Source organism: Orcinus orca, chromosome 5 (genome assembly GCF_937001465.1).
Source record: "Orcinus orca chromosome 5, mOrcOrc1.1, whole genome shotgun sequence".
NCBI lineage: Eukaryota > Metazoa > Chordata > Mammalia > Artiodactyla > Delphinidae > Orcinus > Orcinus orca.
This window is the reverse complement of record NC_064563.1, coordinates 77,738,487-77,759,396: the sequence shown is the minus strand read 5'-3', so window position 1 is coordinate 77,759,396 and position 20,910 is coordinate 77,738,487. Positions and strand designations below refer to the sequence as shown.

At 59.2% G+C, this 20,910-nt stretch overlaps 1 protein-coding gene across 31 annotated transcripts in view; it reads right to left on the bottom strand.

Moving 5' to 3' along the window:
- Positions 1-262: 262 nt before the first annotated feature.
- Positions 263-20,910, bottom strand: part of TNK2 (tyrosine kinase non receptor 2) — a 40,490-nt gene continuing 19,842 nt past the window's right edge. For 4 of the 31 annotated variants that reach the window (XM_049710356.1, XM_033403809.2, XM_049710351.1 and 1 more), the window contains exons 2-17: positions 19,502-19,682; positions 18,394-18,464; positions 16,846-16,979; positions 16,314-16,535; positions 15,027-15,195; positions 14,246-14,523; positions 12,662-12,788; positions 12,111-12,257; positions 11,935-12,029; positions 6,769-6,963; positions 5,281-5,372; positions 4,675-4,719; positions 2,600-3,945; positions 2,403-2,498; positions 2,106-2,233; positions 263-1,067 (exon numbers count right to left, since the gene is read on the bottom strand). In XM_049710356.1, the coding sequence (XP_049566313.1) occupies positions 1,061-1,067; positions 2,106-2,233; positions 2,403-2,498; positions 2,600-3,945; positions 4,675-4,719; positions 5,281-5,372; positions 6,769-6,963; positions 11,935-12,029; positions 12,111-12,257; positions 12,662-12,788; positions 14,246-14,523; positions 15,027-15,195; positions 16,314-16,535; positions 16,846-16,979; positions 18,394-18,464; positions 19,502-19,664 (3,315 nt within the window). In that variant the 5' untranslated portion in view covers positions 19,665-19,682 and the 3' untranslated portion in view covers positions 263-1,060. Of the gene's footprint in view, positions 1,068-2,101; positions 2,370-2,402; positions 2,499-2,599; positions 3,946-4,674; positions 4,720-5,280; positions 5,373-6,768; positions 6,964-11,934; positions 12,030-12,110; positions 12,258-12,661; positions 12,789-14,245; positions 14,524-15,026; positions 15,196-16,313; positions 16,569-16,845; positions 16,980-18,393; positions 18,465-19,279; positions 19,438-19,501; positions 19,687-20,910 lie in introns of those variants that run through there. The other 27 variants (XM_049710355.1, XM_049710358.1, XM_049710359.1 and 24 more) reach the window with 25 other exon arrangements.

Here is a 20,910-nt window from a genome sequence, read left to right as displayed (position 1 = left end):
ACTGTACTCTGTCCTGCGGTATATCCTGCCTCATGGAACATCAGAGATAAAACCTAGGGGCTCTGAGTCAGGTGGGGCTCTGCCCACTGCCAGCCCCGGAAAGGGAGAGACCTGTTAGGGTCAACCAGGCCTGCACTTCCCCCACTCCGTCAACAGGTGGTGCTACAGGGCCTGTGGCCTGGGACAGATGGCAGTGGCTTGGGGAGCCCAGGAGCCTCGGGGTGCTGACCAAGAGGCAAAGAAGCAGGCAGACACAAATTAGTAACATAAAATAGAAACTAACTTTATTTCTCTGGAAGAAGCAGATATTCATAGCCGGGGCAGAAACTTTGGCAAGAGGCTGGTGGGAAAACAAAGAACAGCACAGGGGAAGAGCTGGGTCAGAGGAAGCACTGGTGTCCCTCCAGGGCAGCTGCCCCCTTGGTCTCCTTCCAACCCTGGGGCCTTGGGCCCTGGTCCCTGCCAGAGAACGATCTGGCACCCTAGCTCTGCTACCTGAGCCACCTCAGGCTATTTCCAGGCACAAGATCCTAACACCAGCCAAGTCCCATAACACGTCCATGGTGAGGCCACAAGTCACATTCCGTCCGACACCCCAACTGCCGCCAGGGGCTCCCTGGGGAGGGCCCCCGCCCCCCGCCCTGGGTGCTGGTCCACCTTTCTGCATGGCCAACACATCCTCCCTGCCCGGGGTCAAGCCTGGCTTCCCCGCCGGCAGGGCCTGGCAACACATTTCAGCTACAGGCCCCACCAGGGACTGAAGCCAGAGGCAGGTCAGCCACAGGGCCTTCTGAGGCCACCCCCAGGCCTGCCTACAAGAGGCTCCCTCCTGCACCTCGGCTGGGTGCACTGAGAGCTCCGAAGTTGCAGGGACAGCGCTGGGTGAGGGAGGGACAGGCAAGGCGGGGCTCCCAGCCTCCTGCTGCCTTGGCCTCGCTCTGCCACTGGGGGCAGCAGGTGCAGCAGGTCCTCCAGGCCCGGCAGGGCGTCTCCCCACCCTCGTCAGATGGACAGGCTCAAATGATTCCTTCGGGGCAGATCCTCTGGGTCTCCAGACATCTCAGCGCCTAAAGGATGGGAAACCACCAGAAAGCCCTTCCATCAAAAGGGGTCGCTGCAACAGAGTACGGAATGTCCAGTGTGGGCGGGTGCGAGAGGGGCCTCTCAGGGTCAGCCAAATCGGTTGAAAACTGGTGGTTCTAGGCACTAATTTTGGAATTTAGCATCCTGGGATGACTTCTTTAATAAACTAAGAATAAGACACCAGCAGTATCGTGTTTTAGAGTAACTGATGCAAATCAGTAAGAATAACCACGAGGTAATGGCCAACGTTCAGCGATGGCGTCCCACGGGCCAGACACTTGCTGTGCAGTGCATCCCTCATTAATTCTCCTAACCAGTTCTACGAGGTAGGCACTATCATTTACACACGTTTTACAGATGAGGACCCTGAGAGGTCAGGGAAGGAGCATAAGCGGACGCCACGTGGGATCAGAAGGCTGGGCTCCAGCTCCAGCTGTCTGCCGCCAGAGGAATCCGACACACCCACCCCGCCAGCGCCCCCCAGGGAAGGATTTCACTTTTTGACTTGATAAAACTTTCATTTGTATGTATTTATACTCTACATCAAGTATGTTATTTATATATCTATATATTGTGTTATATATACACGTACATATTTTTTATAGGAAAGTAATGGATTTTTTTTTTGATTAGACATTCCTTTAAAAAGGCATTAAATCTTTGTTACTTTAAACTGAAATAGGAAATGAAGAGGTGAGAGAGATTTGTTTAAACCACTGGATCCTAAGCTGCTGCTCACTGGAGCCCGGTCAGGAAGCAAGCCCCCTGCAACCAGAGAGGCTCCAATTCCTTTTACTCATTAGCTCGTTTGAACAAAGCGCCTGTGAAGTCTAGATAAACGTGCTTAGGAGAAGCTGTTTTCTCCGAGAACTGGCTGTGTCCTGGGATCGGGATCCCTTTCCCTCCTCCCGCCTGGAGCCCTGTGTCTGGCCGTGTGTGGCTGTGAGCTGTTGGCTTTTCCCAGAGTGACTGCTCCAGGACACCCCGGGGACAGGAAGGTGGCTGGGGCAAGGTCTGCTCACTTGTGGTGGGCTGGGCCGCAGGAGCCCAGCAGGTGGCAGCCAGCCTGCTCCAAGTTCCAGTCGAACATCTCCAGCACTTTGTGGCACTCGCCTCGCGGCCGCAGACCCAAACCAAAGAGCTGCTCCACCTGAGGAGCAGAGGGTGGTGCCGTGGGACACACTGGGGCCAAGGGGTGCTGGACCAGGGCGGGACAGAGGAGAGTGAGGGTGGGGGCAGGGAGCGGGAGGGTTGGAGGAGAGCCGCAGAACCAGTCTTCAGGGTCCCTGAAAGCCAGAGTGGGCAGGAGGTGGTGGTACCTTCAGATACTGGGCAGCCCTCTGCACGCTCCAGCTGTGGCTCTGCAGGGCCGCCTGGCACTCCTCTGTGGTCACCCCATGCACCATGGCCTGCAGCTGGGCACACCCACCCACCCGTCAGCACCACTCGGGCCCCTTCCTCTGGGTCCCTCGGGCCCCTGCCCCTCCTCACCCTGTTAGCCTGGCCCACTACTCACCATCTGGATCTTCTCTGCTGGCCGTCCAGCCTCTGGCCCGTCCCCGGGGCAGCCCCTCTGTGGCAGCCGAGCAGTGGCCCTCAGGGCTGGCAGCTGGGCCCCTGAGTTGCTGGTGTTGGTGGAGAAGTTAGCCTTGGGGTCTGGGGCAGCCTGAGGCATTGGTCGAACGGTGGCAGTGGGGGCAGCAGGAGCTGAGATGCCGGGAGGGGGCAGCAGCAGGGGCACAGGCATGGGGGTCGGCTCTTCGGGGCTCCGGGTCTCACGCAGGAAGCGCTGGTAGCGCTCCAGGTAGGGTGGGCACTCAGGCAGCAGGTAGTAGTGGGTACTGCTGACCTTCTTGCCGTCACGGACGATGGGTAAGATGCAGGGGCCAGCCCGGGGGCCAGGTGCCTGGATCACCTGGGGTGTGGCATACTTGGGGTCTGAGGCGAAGCTCTGGGTGGTGGGCATGGTCTTCCCAGGTGAGCTGGAGAGCCGGGGTGGCAGCGGGGAGCTGCCGCGTGGCACCAAGGGGCTGGGGGTCCTGGAGCCTTGTGGGGACAGGGGCTCCCGGGGTGGTACCCGGGGAGGGGAGGCAGGTCCAGGCCACCGCCCCATCTCCTCCTCGCCCGAGGGGGCTGGAGACAGCTCCCCACGTGGGCGTGTGGGCCTCGGGGGGATGGGCACACGGGGGGGCACCTGGGGCTTGTCGTCGCCCACCGGGCTTGGCGAGGGGACCAGAGAGCCGGCTGGGACCTGTAGCTGTCGCATGCACTCCTGCTGCAGCGCCTGGAAGATCTCTGCGGTCTGGGCTGAGTTGGGCGGCTTGCCCCCACCCTGAGGCGGGAGGAACAGGTTGTCCTCCAGGGCAGGGAAGAGCCGCACCGGCTCAGGCACAAAGGCATAATTGGTCTCGCCCTGACTGGGCCCAGCAGAGAGCCCTGCACTCACGAGGGTGCTGTTGATGGAGCAGACCTCAAAGTCATCCTCATCCTGGGCCACATCATCGTAGGCAGGAGGCGGGGGCAGCGGGCGCGCATCCCAGTCCACCACCGGCGTGGGATGCAGGGGCCGGGGCAGGGCCCGCGAGGGGCTCTGCGGCGGGGTCTTGTCCAGCAAGGAGCAGGCATCCATGGCCAGCTGCGCCAGTGAGGGCGCACAGGGCCGTGGGGCCGGGACCACGGGCTCCTCACCGAAGTCGATGAGTGTGACCTCACTGCTCCCGTGGCCCGCTTTGGTGCCCGGCACCCGGGCAGAGGGCTTCGTGAGCCACAGCCCACGGGGCAGTCCTGGCTTCCGCAGGCCCAGCCTCTTGAAGTCGCTGGACAGGGGGTCTTGGTCCTCACTCACAGGGTCGTAGGTTGGTTCTGCGATGGAAGGTAGACCCCAACAGGGAGGCGGCGTCAGGCAGGCCGATGGGAAAGGTGGGGTGTGGGGAAGACAGCCCACCAACTCCCCACTCCCAATTCCCCCAGAGGTCAGCCCTCAGCCGCCAGAATTCTCTGCACACCCAGACCCCATTCAACAGGAGGGCAGAACCTGCGCCGGTGGTTGGCAGCCCTCTATGGGGCCTGGCGAGCCCCTCCCTCCATTTCAGCTAGAGCAAGAACACCCCACACCTGCCTGCCTGACACCCCTACATCAACACAAGATCCCATATACCCCGGCTCCTGAGCCCTGGTTAGTAATCCCTACCCCATTACAGCACACCATTAGTGCAGGCAGGGGGCTATGGGCCATCTCCCACCATCAAGGGCAATAGGAGCTATCCTTAGAGAGGACAGAGCTTCTGATCAACTGGCATAAAGCCCAGACACGGCCTCTGCAGGTCCCAAAGGAAGTGAGGCAGGGCCAGGCAACGGCGGACGGTGGCAGAGTGGGTGCCAGGACCACACTCTTGTTCCCGAAGCCCAGGCTTTTGGGGGTTGGGGGAGAGGCAGGCATACCGGGCCAGGTCAGCGGCAAAAGCTCACAGCACACACCCACTTCCCCTCCCACCCCAGCCAGCTGGGGCTCTGTACCTTCCAGGAGGAGAGAAATGAGAGGAGAGAGGGGGCGGGGGCGGGGGCCAAGGCACCAAGAGCAGCCCCACTTACTCTGAGTGAAGATGGCAGGCTGAGGAGGGCGAGGTGGAGGTTCCCCTGCGAGAAAGGTCATGCGGAGAGTAGAGGGGGCAGAGCAAGGACAAGGGAGGGGAGACAGAGTCAGACAAGAGGGCAGAGTGTGGAGGGGGGAGGGGGGGAGGGAGAGAGAGAGAGAGAGATGTGAAAAGGGGCAAGTGAATGTACAGACCCAGCAGCAATGGGAAGCAATGGGGCGGCAGGATGGGAAAACTATGTTCCGGAGCGACAGGCCCTGGATCCGGGACATGGATGAGGCTCCTGGCCAAGATGGAGCCCATGGGGTGGTTTTGGCAGGAGAGGAGAGCAGGATTAGGGCGAGTGAGGAGAGCCAGGATCTGAGCACGGCGGGAAGGAGGAGGGAGGAGGGAAGCTGAGCAGGCAGGCCAGTGCGCGCCAGACCAAGGATGCCCACCTCGGCGGATACAGCTGCCTCTTGCCGTCCGCCCCACGCCCAGCCGGAGCCAGGGACACAGCTGTCCCCATGCTGCCCTGACCCAGCCAGCTCGGGGTGGCCTGAGGAGACAGCATCCCTTCCCGGGCCGCTGATGAACTAGGGGACCAGGGCTTGGGGGCCCTTACTTTTCACCCTGCCCAGATGCTGGGTGGGTCTGGAGGTGCTCAGTTCCACACTCAGCAGGTCGGGAGGGTCCATGGGGTTTCCCAGATACAGTCTGTGGGGAGAGACGCAGGTCAGAGATGGGTAAGGGTGTGGGGCGGCGGCAGTGAGGGCACCCTGGAGGAGGTGCTGGGCCTGTCCCCTGGGGTCAGGCAGAGGACAGAACCACGTCATCCAAGCCCCTTGCAGACGCAGGCCTGGAGCCCAGGACTTCTGACCCTGGTAGCTCCCTTCTGTAGATCTAGCAGGAACCAGGGGAGGGTACAGTGGAGAGGGGGCAGAGAAAGAACTCCTGACTGTAGGCTGAAAAACCTAGGACTGTAGGAGCTCCAAGGACACCCCAAAAGGGCAGAGCTGGCCCTCTGTAACCCCAAGGCGCCCCAACCCATGCCCAGCAGCCACCTGCTGGCACACTCTCTTCTCTCCTGCCAGGCCCTGAGGCGTCTGGGCCACACTGCCCCAGCCAGGGTGGACAGGAGGCATCCTTCTGCCCCACTGCCAGGAGGTAGGGTATGGGCCGGGCTACTGCCACGCTCCCAATTCACCTGCAACCCCTGTGCCAACTCTCAGCATCTGGGACGTAGTCACTGGGGCTGATTAAAGCCCAGAGGAATGGGGCTGGGCTGGCCATGGCACGCCAGGAGCAGGGCAGAGGGTGCCGGGCCGCCTTCTGGAAGGTGTCTGCCTTCTCCGGCCCCAGCTCTCTCAGGCCCTCGCCTGGCTCCTGTGAGGCAAGAGACGGGCACCCTCCCAGGGCTCAGCGTTCTGGTGTGCAGGGCAGGGGGTGAAGGGCCTGCTGCGCCACGCCCCCGGGGCAGAAGCCTGTCAGAAGTCAGAGGGGAGAGCGCTGCCCGGAAGCCCCGTGCTGCCAGCACAGAGGCTCGGAGGCCCAGCAGGAGGAGCTCCAAGTGGCACCCTCGGGCGGGGCCCCCAGGAAGTGACTAATTCTCCTGTGTATCCTCCCCAGATGCCCCCCACCCCATGACCTCGTCTTTTCACTTAAAGGAGGCTGAACCCCCCTCCCAGGTACAGAGTGAGCAGGCAGGTGGGCACTCTGAAGTTTCCCCGTAGGGAGCTTTTTCTGCACCTTGCACCCCTGGGCCTGAGCCAGCAGCTCCCATCTCCAGGACTCAGGTCCTACCAGCAGGAGAAGGGAAACTGCCACCCACGTGCTGGGGATCATGAGCAGCTTTCCTACTGAACTGCTTCCAAAGGCTGTTCCCAAGTCCATTCTCCTAAAGCCAGTTTGCCAGGGGGGCTTAAGGTGTGCACCCTGGAGGCCATTTATCCTTTGAAGCTCCAACCCCAGTTCTGCCGACAAGGAAAAGCTGCTGAACAAGAGACCCTTGGCCCACGGCTGTAACTGGGACCTTGGAGGCCCGGAGAGCCTGCATGCCCAGAGAGGGGCTGCTGGCCCTGGAGCCCCCGGGCGGGACCCTGCCAGTACTCACTCATCGATCCTGTCAGGGAAGCCCCAGCAGTGCCGGGGGTCACTGTCACCATGCCCTGTGTGAATGAAGCTGTTCTGCAGGGGCTGGCTGATGTCCTGGGCTGACAGGCCGGCCACAGAGGTTACCACATTGCGAGGGAAGGGCCCCACGCACAGCGTCCGTGTGTTCTGCCCACGCCACCAGTAATTCTCAGCCCTGTGCAACAGAGGTGACATGGTGAACACCAGGAGTGGTGGGACAGTCCCAAGGACTGGGACCCTTTTTAAACCAAGCTCTCTTTAGCCGTGGTATCTGACCACCTTGGCAGAAGGGAGCACAAGGGCTAAGGGCCCAGGATCAGAGTAGCCTGCCACCAGCCCACCTCCTCCCAGCAGCCCCCCAGGACCTGCCACTCACCCAGTACAGGGCCTGGTATTTGCACGCAGCCTTACCCTAAGTGCCCTAGGTGGGTCAGACAGATTTTCCTACAGTTTACAAATACGGAAACAGGTTCAAACAAGTGACATGACTTGCCTACAGTTACCAGAAAGAGTACAGCAGATCCAGGATTCAAACCCAGTTGTTAATCCGTGAAGCCAGCGCCCTTCTCACAATACCACCTTGCCTCCCTCCTCCCCTGGCAAGGCCTAAGCCCTAGTCCTCTCCTAGCCACCCGATTTCACTCTTCAACCCAGTTCCAGGAGTTCTGAGCTACAACGGCCCAAGGGAGAACCATGGCCTTAGGACTGGGCTTGGGGCCAAGCCCTCCTACCACAATCCCATCTCCTGCAGTCAGCCCTCCAAGTTTTGGAAGCACCTGGGGCAACCCACGCCATCACATCACCAGTTTACACATCTCCAGTGCCTTCCACCACCTCCTGCCAGGACCGTGGGACCCCCACTCTGGCCCCCATCCACCTCCTTGGGAGGAGAGCTCCACTCTTGTCTTCAGCAAGGGGTCCAGAAGGGAACCCAGCCTCCCAGCGTGGCTGGACTATGGGACCACCAGCCCCTCGCTCTGACCTCAGACACAGAATCTGTTGGCACAGCCTAAGTCCAGGCCTGGGGTGGGGGTGGGAGCCGGGCCAGGTGGGCAAGAAAGAACAGAGTGCCCTCCTGGACGCTTCCAATGCCCCAAATCCAGCAGGCCACGAGGCTCCTGCATCTGCTGGGATCACGCACACCTGAGGACAGGCACAGAAGCTGGGCTAAGGCAGGGGTGGTGACAGCCTCATGCTGCTGCTGCAGCCGACGTGTGTGGCGCCAAGCTGCGTCCGCTCACTGTCAGCCCCCCACCTGTACATCGCCTGTCCACAGCGGGAGCACAAAGAAAGGCTTCCTCCAAGCTGCAGCCAGACCAGAGGGGTTGGGGGAGGTGGAGGCTGGAAGGAGGCAGTGAGGCCCGAACACCTGGACCCCCCTCCGCGAGGTGATGTGGCCACTGGGCCAGTGTGACCCCCAAAGAGCCTGTCCCAGAGACCTAACGTCGAACCCCACAAACACTGCAATCCTTGGGGAGCCAAGAGGCGTGGAGGGGGAGGGATGAGTGCCTAGCCTCCTTGTCAGCAAGGCTGCTGACCAGCCACCACAGACACAGCAGCCCTGTGATTACCACCAGCCCCCCTGGGTGGGAAGGGCAGGAAAGGAAGGAAGAAGGGAGGACAACACCCGGAAGGGACAAAGCCCATCCAAAAATAGCAGGGCCATTCCAAAGAGAGAAACGTCTCCCCCCACCCACACCCCCAGGCCGGCTGAGGCCAAGGAGGCAGGGTGGGGAGCCCCTGGCCCCCAGACCCCGATGCTGCTCTCACCCAACACCCAGGGGCCCCCTGGGTCCCACATGCCCCTCCACGGAACAGGCTCAGACACCAAGCCCATGGCTGGACGCTAGACTCTGCTCTCCACACCTCTTCAGAGATGCTCGTTAACTGAGGTGGAGAAGCAGTGCAGAGTGGAACAGACTCGCGTCCAAGGCCAGGTTTATGCCGTGACCACACCCTCCCAGTGGATCCTGAGCAAGACCAGATGGGTAGGAGGTCACTCCCTCTGCTCCCTTCCTTTTGCTAACAGACCCTCACTCGGAAGCCTCCTCTGGACCCACTTCTGAGAGCAAGAGCAGAGCCAAGCCTACCTCTCTGTTACAGGTATGGCCAAGGCTAGAGCCAGGCCCAGAAGGAAGGGCTCCCTTTATCACTGCTGGGAGTCCTCACATCAAGTCTCAAAAAAGGAGGTGGGAGGTGAGGGGCAGGAGGCACGACAGCCCTTGCTACTGGGGAAGGAGAGTGGGGAGTGCAGAGTGTGTATAAGAAAGACCCCCTTGGGAATGACATCCCAAGCACGGAAGCAGCTTCCTCCCAACGAGGGTCAATTATAACTTCCGAGATGGCCAACGTTACGTCACGCTGCCCACTGGTCCCCCTCCAAGGCTCAGTGGGGCGGAGATACCAGCAGCCCAGAGAGGACCAGACCAGCCCTTCCCACCCAGCCTGCTCTGGCCACACCTCCCTTCCCCTTCCAAGAACAGCCCAGAGTCTCCATGGCAAGTGGAGGGCACAGTCCCCGCAGCAAAGACAGGCACCTCCAGCAGGCTGCCTGACAGCATCCTGGGACAGGCAAGATGTGAAGCAGCACCTGGGAAACACCGAAGGCTGCCCCAGCTCTCCTGGGGACCAGCCTCTGGAAACCTCAGCCCATTAGCCCAGTTCTGGCTTAGGCAGCCCAGAAATGGCTGACAAATGTGGCTTAAACATTCTGCTCAAAACACCACCCCACGCACTTCTCTCCAGGTGTCCCCGGCAGCCCCTGGCCCTGAGGGACAACACACCCCCTTTGCTTCCCCCTCTCCCACCCACCACAGGAAGCAAAGGCTCCAGGGACCAGGCCAGGCCAAGGACCTACACATGGATTTCAAACTCTCTGTCCCCCTTCTCTGGTTTGTGAAAACAGAACATCAAAGTTCTGTCAGCCATCCCAGCCTCCAAAGAAGACCCCCTGGAAAAGAGTGGTCATCACCTGTCCCTCACAGTCTAGATAGAGCCTCGCAAGCTTGGCTCACGGGACATCTGGTGTCCTCTCTCTGCCCGCCGCCTGGTACCCTGAGAAGCCCTGAGTCTAAAGAATCCGTCAGAGCCAGGGGCAAGGGTGCTCCAGACTCTGGCTAGGAGACAGCTTCTGCAAGAAGAAATCCCAGTCTAACAGAAGAGCACAGATACGAGACAGCTGAGAGCCAGGCTGCTAAAGGAAGATGGAGAAACAGACCTAGACCCACACGTACAAACCCAGACCCAAAGGGACACCCACGAACAGAGCCCACCCACCCGGAGACACGGAGACAGAGCCAGACAAACACACACACTTGGGGCACCAAGGAAACAAGGGGGCATTTAAAGCTCTGGTGCCACCGACACACAGGCCCACTCCCAAAGCCCCACCGGCTGTCATGCCTCCTGCCCCTCACCTCCCACCTCCTGAGTAGCTCCAGGGACCTGCGGCAGGCACTGTGGTCCAAGTCGGCCGGTGGCCCTGGAGGAAGAACCCAGCAAGCCCACACTGGCAGGCAGTGGCGGTGGAGCCAGCAGATGGGCCAACCCAAGCCTGTGATGAAAGGGCGGGGCAGGGCCCGCCCACGGTGGCGTCCCAGGAGGAGCGGCTCCCCTCTCCCCTCCTGTTCCCCGCCTCACCCCAGTGGTGACCCAGGTTGCCAGCTCCAGAGACAAACGCCCCAGAAACACACAAAGCCCCTGAGTCACCCCTACTGAGAGCAAGGGATGAGGGAAGTAAAGACCTGGGGACTACAGGGCACAAGAGGGCTCAGGTCCAGGGCCCTCTGGCTCCTGGAGGTGGGAATGGCTGTAGGCTCAGATTCTAGCTGAAGGTCCTGCCATGTACCTCCAGAAGGGACCCCAGCCTAATCTTTCTATTTCCAGAATGCTCCCCAGACTGCCACGCCTGCATTCCCTTCCCTGGCCCCTTAGCTCCAAACCACAGACTACGTATTCCTTCCTGTCCTCCAGGCTTCTCTCCTAGCAGCTTTCCAGCTTTCTGTCCATCACCACTAACTCCCCAACCATACCTCCCCCCACCCAACTTGCTAGGATGTCATTCTTAATTCACAGATACTGGGCCCGAACGTGAGGGGAGCCCCAGCCTGAGGAGGAGATGCTGGGGCCACAGCGCGTGCAGGCCATGCTCCCCCACAGCCAGCCCGGGCTCCAGGGCCTACCCTGTCAGTCTGACTCAGACCCAGAAACACTCCCTCTCAACAACCCCCCATGAGGCACAAGGTTTATCCAAAGGTCCCAGACCCCCCAACCTGAAGTCCAGGTAGGAAGGGCTCCGTGGGAAGTCCCTGCCTGGCTCTGAGTCAGAGGGGCTGGGAGTGCGGGGGATTTCCTCTGCCTCGCTCCTCTTCCGGGTCCTCCGTGCTCACCCCCTACCCCAAAGGCACCTCTAGCCTGCCCCACCGCAATCAGCTTCTCAGACACCCTGGGGATGAGATAACAGAGGGTGGCCTGAGCGGTAGGGGGGCCTCCACAGCAGGCAGGCTTGAACTTTGGGGGCTCCAGGTGGGAGACCTGACTCAGGAGAGGCTGCCTGCAGGCAGACACTTGTTGCCAGGTGTGAGGGGGATTGAGGGGGCAGGAATAGAGACCCTGTGAGGGCAGCCCGGGGACAAAATGGCCAGGTGGGAGGCCCAGCAGAGGACGGAGGAGAGCCCTGGGAAGGCAGAGGCTGCCAGGAAGAGGCAGGGCTGCTTGGGGCTACTGAAGGGCACCCAGGTGGGAGTCCAGAGTCCTTATCCTGGGAGGAGAGGGAAGAGGTGGGGCAGGGGAGGATAAGAGGAGGAATGTCCAGGAGTCCCAGCTGGGCCCCGAGGCCAGGCTGCTCCACTTCCTATACCCCACCATTACGGCAGTGAGGCCCCAACCCACAGAGCCAGCACTGGAGCCTGGTGGGAAAAGGGTGACAGAGGAGACGCTAGGCAGGGAAACCCCCCTGCGAGCCACCGCACCTGCATACTTAACCCCAAGCACTCAGGAGGACCCAGGCCTGCCCTCCCCTCTTGCTGCAGGAGCCCTGAGAGGGGCTGTTGCCATGGGGACCTGAGAGGCAGAACGGCTCTGGGCCCCAGGCCCAACCAGTCTGCGCCCTTCACAGCGGTGCAGGCACAGCCCCCGCGCTCCCTACCTCCCCTCAATGACGGTGATGACATCGTTCATCTGGATGTGCAGCTTGTCTGGTTCCTCAAAGTCCTGAAGGGCCCGCATGTCAGTGGGCTGGGCCTGGGAGCAGAGACAGGTCACTAACCACCTCAGGCTGACACCTGCTCGATACCCCTGCCCCGGCGGCAGATCTGCCCTCACCTCCAGCAGGAAGTCTCTCAGGGCCACAAAGGTGGGTCTGTCCTCTGGCTTGTGAGCCCAGCACTGAACCATGACATTGTAGATGTCCTGGGGGCAGTCCTCGGGCCGGGGCAGACGCTCCCCCTCCTTGTCAATCTTATGCAGGATCTGGTGGTGGGGAGGTGCAGTTTGAGGACAAGCAGAGCACCCGGCTCTTCACCGCTCATCTTCCCCCCAGCCCACGGAACAGCTGGAACTGCTGGCCGCCATGCCTGTACCCCAAAGAAGAGCTCTGCCTGTGCCCTGGGCCTCTGACCCTTACGCCTAGGTCTGGGGCCTCTGAACAGGGGGCCGTGGCAAAGGAGGACTGCGAAAAAGCCCAGGCCGGCCTGTTCCTGACCACTGGGGGCCGTGCTCTTTGCTCAGCTTACCTGAGGGTGTCAGGCAGACACAGGGCAAGGGAGACAGGGATTCCAACAGGTAGGAGCCAGTTCCAACAGGGCCAGGTTGGGAGACAAGGATTAAATCAACCCCCAGCCACGCTGTGGGGAGCATAGCCCCAGCCCCCTCACCTGACTGCCATTGAGGCCAATCCAGGGCTCCTGGCCATAGGTGAACATCTCCCACAGCGTGACCCCAAACATCCAGGTGTCGCTGGCATGGGAGAAGGTGCGAGTCTTCAGGCTCTCAGGGGCACACCTGGCAGAGGCAGGGGTCAAGCAGAAGGCCTCTCAGAGCACCCCCACCCCCTGCATCAGCGCCAGTGGACCCCAAATGCTCATGCACAAGTGTGCCGTTGCCCCGCGTGCCCAGGTTCACAGTAGGTACTGGGGGCGCAGTATGAAGTTAAGGACTTCTTAACTACGGGGTGCACAGACTTGGACAAGATTGTCTCTGCTCAGGTCTTTTTTCCACACGCGGCCTGGGGTGGGGAGAGGAGGATGTTCCCATGTCAGGGAAAGGAAGAAGGTCAGCAGCTCCAGAAGGGGCAAAAAGTGGGGTGGGATAAGATCTCAGGCTGTTTTCTAATTGTGGTGGGAGGATGACAATTTCCAGATTTGGGGCAGGATCCTAGGATTTAGGTCATTTCAGCAGGAAGGTGTGGGTGGGAAATCTGGATAGGGCCTGGGGAAGAACCAAAATGGGTGGGAACAGTCACAGTCGCTTTCCTCATCCCACACACTCTCTGGAGCTCCCTCTTGGGTAAGGAAGAAAAATGGCACTGCAGGGAAGCTAACAAAGGGTATTCATTCCACGGTGGACTGAGGCACGGGGAGTGAGGAGGAAGCCGCCCTCGATGGAGAATCAGAGATACCTCATGGGACTGGAGAGCTGGCCCTGCCACTCAAAGGGCGTGGGACCCAGGGAAAGTTACCCAAGAGCTCTAAGCCCCACGTTCCTCATCTGTGAAATGGGAATAACAATAATCTGCTCACTTCACAGGATTGTTTTAAGAGGGCTGCATAAAAAAAGGTGACCTTATAATTTACCATTCAAACCAGGACGCCTGAGTATGAAAGGAGGTGCTATTAATTACTCCAGGACATCAGGCATGATCCAGGATGTGTGATCATCCTAGATATTAAGTTAGTAATTAATTAGGGGTGACCGTACATCCTGGATTAGAGGGTTTTCTGGCAACCAGAACTGGACCGACTCCTCCCACCCCAAAGCAAGGAGATGACACTCCTTCAGGAGCCTCTGACAGCAGAGGATCATGATGGTCTCAGCACACGATAAGCTCACACAGGGGCCAGGGCAGGGTCAGGTACCACCCCAGTGTGCAGGTGAACATCCCTCGTCAGTCTACAAGGCCCTGCCTGCCCCCAGCTCTACCTGGGACACGCTTAGCAGCCAGTCTCTGCCTGGCTAACTTCTCCTGGTATTTCAGGAGCTTAAAACTGCGTCTTCCAGGAAGCCTTAATGTGTCCCACAGCACTTATCCCTGTGCACCCTAGCACCTGGCACGTGGGCCCCTGAGAATTACTGGATGGATAAGTGAATGGATGGGCACACAACAAGGGCACCCCAGGCCCAGAAGAGACAAGGGCTGGTGGGTGTATGGAAGGCCCTGGAAGCTCTGAAGCCTGGGTGTGTAGGGACCGGGTGTGGGGGGGTGGTCCAGGCCCCACGAGCCGGCAGCGCCTGCCCCTCACCAGGCAAAGGGCACCTTGCGGTGCTCCTGCATGACGTAGTGGTCGTCATTCTGGGGTAGTGCTCGCATCAGCCCGAAGTCCCCGATCTTGACCAGGTCACGGGTGGCCAACAGCAGATTGCGGGCGGCCAGGTCACGGTGAATAAAGCGCTTGGACTCCAGGTAGCCCATGCCCTCAGCCACCTGCACAGCGTAGCGGCTCAGGGTACCCAGGAGGAAGTGGCCCTGGTGCTTGCGCAGCCGGTCCAACAACGATCCCAGAGGTGCCAGCTCTGTCACCTGAGGCCACGGAGGAGGAAGGAGGAATAAGCACGGCTGAGCCCTGCTCCTCCCTCAGCTCCTCCCCTCAAGGCCTGCCAGAGCCGTGCTCCATGCTCCTCCCTGGCCTGTCCTCCAGGGACCTCTAGGAATCCTACAGCTTCCCAAGCCTCTCCCCACTAGGGAACATGGGAAACCGAGGCCCAGAAGAGCAACCCAAAGAGGCTCAGGTTAGCAAATGCCAAACACTAAACTCTGGGACCGGCCCCTCCCGTGGGTGCAACGCTCTGCCAGTGAACACAAGCCAAACCCAGAGAGACGGAAGTGAGCTCCAGCGGACACCAGGGTCGGTCTGTACTGGGGCAGGCCTGTGAGCCCCCTTGCCACATCAGGTGGGGGACCAAAGCAGGATCTGGAGGACCTCTGACCTTCGTCAGGATGGAGGGAGTAACCACAGCACAGGCAGGAGGTGAGGGGCACAGGGTCTTCCCTGCCGCCATCCCCCTTCTGCCCACAGCACTCACCATCTTCATGGGCGGCGTGAGCACCACACCATAGAGGCGAATGAGGTTTCGGTGGTCAAGCGAGTGCATGGCATTGACCTCCCGGATGAAGTCATCCATGGCCTCTGGCTGGCTCAGCACATCAGGCTTCAGGCACTTCACAGCCACACTCACCTGGCCAGAGTGGGGACTGCAGAGAGTCAGGACAGGCCCCAGCCTCCACACTCCGGGCTAGCCTGCTCCCCACTCCAGCCTCAGACCTGCTCATCGGGTGAGTGAGCGTGTCCCAGGGGCCTGTGGCCTGGCAGGGGGAGGGCAGCTTACCCCAACAGCCATGAGCCGGGCCTCCCCTTCCTGCGGGAGTGCCCAAGTTAAGTGGCAACCGCAAGGTAAGAGATGACCGGTGCAATGACGGAATATTAAAATGTTATGATAAGAAATGTTTTTGGTGTAGAAGGAAAATGCTTTAAATATAATGCCATAAAACTAATCTGTGGTGACAGAAATCAAAAGAGTGGCTTCCCTTGAAGGGAGGTGATACTCAGTGGAAGAGGCATGAGGGAGCCTTCTCGGATGACAGAGATGTTCCACACCAGTGGTCTCCAACCTTTTTGGCCCCAGGGACGGGTTCGTGGAAGACGGTTTTTCCACAGACTGGGATGGGGCGGGGCTGGATATGAGGGTTCAGGCGCTAACGCGAGCGATGGGGAACGGCAGATGAAGCTCGCTCAATTGCCCACCACTCACCTCCTGCTGTGCGGCCCGGTTCCTAACAGGCTGTGGACCGGTCCCGGTCCACGGCCCGGGGGCTGGGGACCCCTGTTCTACATCACAATCTGGGCAGTGGTCACACGGGCCCATGCATATGTGAAAAGTCACTGAGCCGTACACTCAAGAACTGTATGCTTTACTGCACACACGCTATCTTTCCCTCCGGGGAAAATTTTTTAAATACAATACTAAGATGAAAGGGCAAGCGTTAAAAAGTTGTATCTAAAATTTGTATCTTAAAGAAATTCAACAAAATGTCTGAAGGGGAAAAAAGGTGTAAGTGCTAACTCTGCTTCCTCTGAGTGGTGGGTTACAGGCTTTTTTTTGTTTTTCTTATTTTTAAGTCTCCAAACTTTTATGATCATTAGTTTTATAACTGAAAAAAGGAACATGTGTCTAGTTAACCCTGAGCACGGACTCCAGGGTGAGCCACTTTGGACCTGTCCCCAGCCCCCTTCACATCCCAGCAGAGGGGACAGATCCGCCTCAGAGAGCAGAGCAGGGCCTGCCACGCCCCACAGGACCCAGAGAGCTCACCGTCTTCCCCGAGGGGGCGTCCCACTCGCCCCTGCGCACCACGCCAAAGGAGCCATCTCCCAGCTTCTCAAAGAGATGCAGGTCCTTCTCCCCAATGAGGCAGGTGAGGCTCTGCAGGGACCCCTCTGCTGCTGGGCCTCCGGGGGTGGGTGAGGTCTTCCGGAAGGTGCTCTGAGAGTGATGAGGGGGGAACTCAGCCTCCAGCCGCTTTCCACTGAACACCTGTTTGAAGGCAGCCAGGGGCCAGATGGAACCCTGAGGCCCCAGAGCCAGTCATTCAGCCCTGCCCCACTGGGTCCTTGGCGAGGCCGCCAGACAGGTCGTGGCTTTGCCAAACTTCTGGGGGGCGGCCTGGCTGGAGGCCCACGCCCCCTCTTGCCCACACCTCCAAACGGGCACCCACGGCCTCGGTGTGGCCTCGGGCTGCAGTCCCACCCCCAGCTGTGGGGTCAGGGATAGCCCAAAGCCCGGCACCACCTCTGGCCCCCTCCCTGCTCTGTACCCCTACCCAGCACAGACTCCAGCCCCTCACCCGAGCAGATGGGCAGGAGCCCTAGGGGCCCTTGCAAACACCTCCTGTCCATTTTTAGCCCTGGCCCCGTCTCTGGGTTGCCCATTTGGCGCTGTCTGTCTCCACCCTCCCCAGGGAGTCGGCTGCTCTTCATCCTGCCTGGGGAGAGGATAATTTGAGCCTGAGGCTGGACCGTGAGTGTGTATGGGGGTGCAGATGAAGCAAGGCCTTGCCGGGGAAGGGCCTGGGAAGACAGCTGGGCTTCTGGAGGGAGGCCTAGAGCTGAGGGCTCAGAAAGAAGGAAGGTTGGAGAGGACTCTGCAGCGTGGGCTGGAGAGGGAAGGGGCCAAAGGTCAGGGGACAGGAGGGAAGCCCTGAGGGTCAGAGTGGCCCTGTCAGTTTGACTTGGCCACCCTACCGGGGCATGCAAAGCCTCGGCTTCAGGCGGTACCCTCTGCCCAGTTGGTCCCTGCCCCCAAGGTCGGCAGAGCCTTGTCTGTGTGGGGTGAAGGGGTCTCCAGTCTGAGGGCCTCTTCTGGCCGCTGCTCCGTCCTTCCTCCCAGCAACTGGCATCCCTTCCATTTGCAAGCAGTGTTCAGCTGACAAGGTCCTTCACAGCCTTTTTCTCAAGGGACCCTCCCCAAGGCCCCGTGAGGTGAGCTGGGCAAGTGCGGCTGGCACTGCCTTACTGGCCACATGCCTCAAGTCTGGAGCGGTCAACCGACTGGCCCGGGGACATCCCGTGAGTCGGTGGTAGCTCCAAGGCCCCCTGCATCCTGCACACCGCGTGGCTCTTCCCTCCTGCCTTCGCCCGCCCCAACACACCCATCCTCCCCTAAAACCTGGGCAAGGGACCAGGACAGTGTCCCCAGAAAAGGCCACAGGATCCCAAGAGACAGCCCCTTGCCAGATCACAGCCAGGAAATCTCTGCGGCCCAATCCCAGATCCAGCTGTTCTGCACTGCCTGCCCCTCTCCCCAGCCCTGAGGCCAGAAGTGGGGGGAAGGCCCGGCTGGTTCACTTCCTCTCACATTGTCTTCCAGACAATGGGCAAAGTTCCCCTGAGTCAGACCTGGGACTCACCACTCCAGAGACCCAAATTAGGGCAACGGGGTGGGGGCGGGCCTTAGGGAAGGAAGCTGTCAGTGGGGCCCGGTGACCAGAGAAACCTTCCACAGACGAGGGAGGTGCGGGATGAGGGAAGCAAAGACGTCCTGGGTCCAGACGGTCCCACCGCCCCACACTGGACACCGGCCCCAACACTTAGGCAAAGCGAGGGCTCAAGTTACAGCGCACTTGTCAACAAGCGCCTGTTCCATGCCCGGCACCACTGCCTGGCGGGAGGGGACGTGAAGCCAAGGCTACACACAGGCCACTCAGTGCCGTCTCCAGCGGAGACAGACGCTTAGCCAGGCAGCTCTACAAGCACCCTGCCCGATAAGACCCCGGAGGTGGAAGGTCTGTACAAACTGCGAGATTATACTGCAGGGAGTGGGGGAAGGCTCTCAGGACGACACCAGAGGAGGCCCCAGTGAGCTACCCCTCCCACGTCCCTCCCTGTCCACCCACCTTGCTCATCCAGGACTTGCGTTTGCACATGGCCTTCCTCCTCTTCACAGCCTCCCACAGCCGCCGCTGGCCTGCGGGGAGGAAGGGGAACCCGTGCTGTTAAGGCGCTCACACCCCCAAGAGGCTGCTGCCCATCGCAGGCTTCCTCGGTCACCCTGGGGGGAGTCCACCACTAGACACTGCCCAGCACGATGACACCAAGGAAACAAGCCATCCCCACCAACCAGGGGCTGCCATTAACCAGATGGTCACTGCATTCCACTTCTAGGCAATTCTTCTCGAACCGGATGGAGGTATTTAACCACCAAAATTGAACAGTAGTGCTCTTATGCCAACTCTCAAGAAAAAATAAATAAATCAAGGTAACGGACAGAATTTCCCCAATTTTGAGTTTTTCTCCCATAAAATTTTATTATGTTACTGGCATCAGATATCAACTCTCTAGGCTAAAAGCAGCGTAAGTCAGTGTCTAAATTAGCACACCATTACTTATTTAGCTATTTCAGGCTGAATGCACTCAAAAGTTTCTAATGTTCTACAAGGAACACCGTGACTTCTAGAAGCTACAGTCACTACTTTCAGGATAAACACATAGGAAAAAAAAAAAGAGTTCAACTTATAGAATAGATCTTTGTAGGAGAGACAGAGAAAGGGAGAGATGGGGAGAAAAGCAGCAAACCAACATCTGAAGGATTTTATCTTCCCTTCTCCACAGACCTCTGGACACTAACCCCCCTGGTGTTCAGAACAGACTCAATTCTACATTTATAAAAGAGGAGGAGATGGAAGAAATACACCCTAGAAATGTCTGCACAAACAAAACAGAGTGTGTAGTTAATCCTGAGTAGCCGGAAATTTAAGTAAGATTCCTCAAACTCCAATTCACCTTCACGACTGCAAACTGCTCTCATGCACTCACTGTGTGCAGCATCTACTGATGCCCCTCTGCCCCACCGCGGGGGCTCTTGGACAGGCAGTGAGAGTTCTCAGCTCTGCCACCCCACGGAATAAAGGGGGGAGGGCTCTTCCATGCGGTTGCCGATCCTGAGGACAGAGGAGGTAAATGGTCAGTGGGGCGACGACAGGCAAGGCCAATGCCCCCACCTACCAGGCCGGCCCATGCCAATCTTCTCCAGGTCCTCATTCTTGACATACTCAAAGTGGGACAGGCGGGTAACGTTGAGGTCGTCGCGGAGCCGCAGGAAATACTGCTGCAGCTGCACCTCGGACAGCAGCTCCAGCAGCCAGCCTGTGCCCTCCTCCGGCTGCATGCTGCTGCTCCCCAGCCTCTGCGGGGAGAGAAGAATGGCTCAGGGACCACGGGATGCAGGCAGGTAACCGGCGACCCCGCCTCTGCCTTGGGCTCACCCACATCCTACTATGTGCTGTGGGGAAGGACTCACACCACCTTCTTGCTCCCCAAAACAGCTGTACAGAAGAGCCTGTAGCCACCTGTTCTCCTCCTATGGCAACAAGGGTAGAATCAAGGCAGTTGGGACACAGCCCAGGCCCTGGAGTTAGGGTCTTACTCCCCAAATCTGCCATCCATGGCCGAGTGAACTGAGATCAAACTCTGTTCTCCGGTTCCCCACTGGCTCTTCAACGCTCCTGTTGTCACAAGGCCTTTGAGAATCTGATGAAAACTATCGAGTGTGTCTCCAGGAAAACAGATGCATCCTTATTCATAACGTTTTAATTACAAAACTTTTGGGGGTGCAGTGCCCCTTGAGACCCATCCATGAGCTCCCCAGACCTGATGGACCCCCCAGGGACTAGATGAGCTCTAGCTACTTTCCTCTCAGTGCCTGACATCGCATGAGCCTCCCCCCAGGTCCAAAGACCCCTCCGCAGGCCAGCACACAAACACCTCCAGGACCACAGGAGGGTCAGAGGGAAGGAGCGGCAGAGGCTGGGGCGGGCTTTCAGACTGCTGTCAACGGCTGTCACAACAGACTCTGGCCCAGTGTGGTCAAAGCTTTCAACTTTTTCAAGAAATACCAGAAATCTGAATCGACGTGTAAAATCTCGCTATTAAAATTGTTTTTGAAAAGGTACTATACGCACACGTAAGATATTCAAAAGGCACACGAGAGCCGTAAAGTCTCCTCCCTCTCTTGCCGCACGGCCACCTCGGCCCCACCCCCAAAGTCGGCTGCCATTCATGACTTTTACGCATTCTTCCAGACTTGTTTTTTCCCCACACAAATACTCACCCATTACCCACACCATTCTGTTCCTTGTTTACACTTGACATTAGATCTTTCTCCTGACTTTTGAACTATGTCAACTAATTCAAGTTTGAAATACACACACGCAAGCACACGTGTATGCTGTGCTGGTCAAACAAAATTACATGCAGGCCTCAATCAGCCAAGGGGCCACCAGACCTGTTACACCCTCTGGGGCCCAGAGAAAGAAGCCAGTGGCACCCTCAAAGCTAGGCAGCCCTACACTAAACCCATCCTTGTCCGAGTAAGGCCCGTCAGAGCTGAGGGCTTGGCCAGCCCCTGACCCGTG